The sequence below is a fragment of the Nicotiana tomentosiformis genome, chromosome 5, assembly GCF_000390325.3.
Source record: "Nicotiana tomentosiformis chromosome 5, ASM39032v3, whole genome shotgun sequence".
Classification (NCBI taxonomy): Eukaryota; Viridiplantae; Streptophyta; class Magnoliopsida; order Solanales; family Solanaceae; genus Nicotiana; species Nicotiana tomentosiformis.
Window position 1 is genome coordinate 108,819,133 of NC_090816.1, and position 4,106 is coordinate 108,823,238.

Sequence of the window (4,106 nt, forward strand, 5' to 3'; positions counted from 1 at the left end):
ATGGGACTTTTAATTTTTTTTTCATATTGCAAAATTAAATACCTAACTTTTAAAATTTTAAAAATAATAATGTTGCATTAGAAGTCATGAGACTTTTAAAAGTTGTTGCTTTCATATCCAAAGTAAACTATTTGATTAAACTTTGATTGTTAATCTTTGTACGTAGGTTTAGACAATAACCAATCATCTTGACAACAACAAAAAAGTCAGCATGCGATGATCCACATTGACCATTCACAAAAACTAGCTTGTACTTTATTCAACCACAACAACCCAGTATAATTTCACTAGTGGGGTGTGGGAGGTTAGTTTGTACGCAGACCTTACCTCCACCCTGCGGTAGAGAGGTTGTTTTCGATTGACCCTCCCTCCCTCCAAAAACTCCTCACCTTGCTCTTGGGGTGACTCGAACTCACAACCTTTTTGTTGGAAATGGAGGATGCTCACCACTAGAGCAACTTACTCTTGTCTAGCTTGTAGTTTATTCATTCATGTATAATTATTTATTCAAACCTTTATTGTATAAAAAAGATATGTTGCATAACTCGGTATACATGGCGAGAAACTAGTTTATAGGAAAAAATAGGGCTGGTTGAAGGAGTGATTATGTATTCTCCCTATGTTAAATGGAGGGGTGTCCAATAGATTACATACTAAAAGTGCATTTCTCTTATTTGAATTATTTATATATGGAGGGGTGTCCAATAGATTACATACTAAAAGTGCATTTCTCTTATTTGAATTATTTAAAGAGGTACTAGCAAGTAGCAACACCTGTCTAACTATGGGGCCAATTAGAATGTTCAATTCCCTGTCCAAGAAGGAAAAAACTCTCATAGCAGCTTCCTCTCTGGGTTCTGGAATGCATTTTTGACAAGAAAAAAGAGAAGTACAGAAGTGACCAATAATTGAATTTGACAATTAGTGGACCTTATATCATGAAATGCATATAGTTAGATTAACCCTCTAATCAAGAAAATCCACTGATCTGATAGCGCCTTTCTTTGACCGGAAAGCGGGAGACTAAGTTGGCGTTTCAACATAGGAATGGGAGCAGTTTGAATGGATGCCTTTTTCCCTTGTTGAATCAGCCAAGTCAGTAGCCTTTCTTTTATGCGGGATTGCCTGTTGATGCAAGGAATAAGGGCTGGCTTCCGATTCTGTTATTCCGTTAGCCTTAGTTAGTCGTTTAGTCAAAGCCGTATGTATGCCCCTTTCGAATCGTTCTATCATTCGAAGTAGTTTGAACATAAGAATTGTGAAACTTTCGAATAAATTGAATTTTTTTAAAGTGAAAATCGTATTTATTAATTAGAGGTATGTTTGGGCATGAATGCAATTTTGAACTGTTTTTAAATTTTTGTTAATTGAAATTAAAATTAAAAATTTTCCGAAAAACAATGAACTTCTTTTATGGCCAACGGGCCCTTAGAATTAAAAATTAACCAATGAGTCCATCAAAGAATGCCAGGAAATTTCCAAGTCAATCAGTTACTATGGTGGAATTGGTCCTTTATTCTAAGTCAAAAGAAATTGCCAATCTGCAGCTTGTGACTTCTTTTTATCTTCTTTCACTCACGGCCGCATATTCAAATGAAATTTCATCTCACTACTGATTCAAACGTCAAGTCAGTAGTTAATGAGAAGCTTCATATTGGTGGATTGGTTGCGTTCAACCTTTTCTTTCCCTTTTTTATTTGCCCTTTTCAATTTTGTCAGCCATATAAATTCAGATTTCTTGACCCTTTTAATAAGAAATATAAAGAAGAAAAATAGTACTAGTATATCTTCATTATCATCTTGCAGTAGAGCTCTTAGAATTAAGGTGACAAAGTCATATGAGCCATGGCTTTGTTATGGGCAACACTTCTAGTTGCTCTATTTGTATATGCCTTATATGAGCTGCTAAACATTCAGAAGAGAAAAAGGTTTCCTCCAGGTCCAAGAGGACTTCCCATTTTAGGACATCTTCATTTGTTAGGTAAAAACCCACACCAAGATTTACAAAAACTAGCCAACAAACATGGTCCTATTATGTATATGCGATTGGGACTAGTACCTGCAATCGTTGCCTCGTCTGCTGATGCAGCCGAGAAAGTCCTCAAGACAAATGATCACATCTTTGCTAGTAGGCCGCACCACGAGGCATCTCAGTATATGGCTTATGGCCAGAAGAATTTGATTTTTGCGAAGTATGGACCATATTGGCGTAACATACGCAAATTGTGCACCGTGCACCTTTTGAGTAGTCATAAGATCAATTCATTTCAGTCCATGAGAAAGCAACAAGTTCAACTTCTGATTGATTCACTTAAAAGGGAAGCTCATGATCGCATTGTTGTTGATCTTAGTGCAAAGATTACGTCCTTGAATGCCAACTTGACTTGCCTAATGGTATTTGGAAAGAAGTACATGGATGAGGACTTGGATAAAAGGGGATTCAAAGCTGTAGTCCAAGATGTTGTGCATTTAGCTGCAACACCAAATCTTGGAGATTTTTTCCCCTTTCTTGGTGTTATTGATCTCCAAGGGCTCACTCGCAAGCTCAAAGATCTTTCAAAGGTGTTTGATGAGTTTCTTGAGAAGATTATTGATGAACATGTTCAGTCTCATGACCAGAAACAAACCAAGGATTTTGTCGACACAATGATGGAGATTATGCAATCAGGAGAAGCAGAGTTTCAGTTTGACCGTCGACATATAAAAGCTATCCTCTTGGTATGTACTGCTATCCCATTTTATCATACTAATATAAGCTCAAGAAATCACAAATCTTAAGATTATTGCTCATTTCACTAATAATTTCCCCTATTTCTATACAGGACATGCTTATGGCTGCAATGGACACTTCAGCAACATCAGTAGAATGGATATTGACAGAGCTTCTTAGGCACCCTAATGTGATGAAGAAACTCCAAAAAGAGTTAGATGAAGTGGTAGGAATTGAAAGGATGGTAGAAGAATCAGACTTGGAGAATTTGAAGTACTTAGACATGGTTGTAAAAGAGGGCCTGAGGCTGCATTCCGTAGTGCCAATAATGCATCATGAGGCCATGGAAGATTGTGTCGTCGATGGCTTCCACATACAAAAGGGATCCAGAATCATGATTAATTGTTATGCAGTTCAGAGGGATCCAAATGTTTGGCCAGAGCCTGAAAAGTTTTTCCCTGAGAGATTTGTTGGGAGCAGCGTAGATATTCGTGGACGTGATTTTCAACTTTTACCATTTGGCTCTGGTAGAAGAAGCTGCCCCGGAATGCAATTGGGGGTTACCATTGTTCGCCTTGTGGTTGCACAATTGGTGCATTGCTTTGATTGGGAGATTCCAAATGGTATGCAGCCTCTTGATTTAGAAATTGACGAGCAGTTTGGGTTAGTAACATGCAAAGAAAAGCCTTTGATGGCTATTCCTACTTATAGACTAAAGGAAGATGCAAATACATTGCAGATGTAAGAGAACTAGTCTCTCTAAGCTACTGATAATATTACACAAGCGTAATCTAAAGTTCTCCTCAGTATTGTGATTGTTGTAAATTTCCCCAGTTATTCAACAAATACTATATTGACAGTACATCTATGCCTAATCATATTGGAATTCGCCAGTAGTCTCATTATGCACACAATCGACCTTTTCTTTTTTTTTTGTTTCCCTTTTTACTGTGTTGGTGACGTCCAATCCTACTCTTGCAATGAAAGTAGTAAGGTCACAACAATAATAAACACAATAAAGGTTGGGATCGAATCTCAGGAGAAGTATGGTGTGTGCTAATGTGTCCAACTGAGTGCAAACTTGATGTTTCCTATTGTATTCTTGTCATGACCCAAAATTCCACTAGTCGTGATGACACCTAACTCAACCCGCTAGGTAAGCCAATTAACAACTATCCAATTCTAATGATATTACCAAGACAAATAAACGATAGTAATTTATTGAATTTTATACATTTCCCAAAGACTGGTAGTACAAATGAGCTTTTAAGAATAGAATTTACAAAGTTGAAATGAGATAAATACATCGTCTGTTTGAAAAGTACATAAACAGAGTTTTATAGATCTAAAGCTACCACGAACAAGGGGCAGCTACAAACGCGACGCAGGTACATCT

The 4,106-nt window shown here is 37.1% G+C and overlaps 1 protein-coding gene across 1 annotated transcript; it reads left to right on the forward strand.

The window, feature by feature from the left end:
* The first annotated feature begins 1,563 nt into the window (after positions 1–1,563).
* On the forward strand, positions 1,564–3,572 carry LOC104108005 (cytochrome P450 71AU50-like). The gene is made up of 2 exons (XM_009616963.4): positions 1,564–2,718; positions 2,823–3,572. Exons 1-2 carry the CDS (start codon positions 1,846–1,848, stop codon positions 3,453–3,455), a joined length of 1,506 nt encoding a protein of 501 aa, XP_009615258.2. The 5' UTR covers positions 1,564–1,845; the 3' UTR covers positions 3,456–3,572.
* The last annotated feature ends 534 nt before the right edge of the window (positions 3,573–4,106 follow it).

Bases quoted from the DNA above. Each gene is read 5' to 3' on its own strand.
- LOC104108005 (XM_009616963.4), top strand. From the start codon at position 1,846: ATGGCTTTGTTATGGGCAACACTTCTAGTTGCTCTATTTGTATATGCC. The intron at 2,719-2,822 runs GTATGTACTGCT...ATTTCTATACAG, and splicing joins ATATAAAAGCTATCCTCTTG to GACATGCTTATGGCTGCAAT.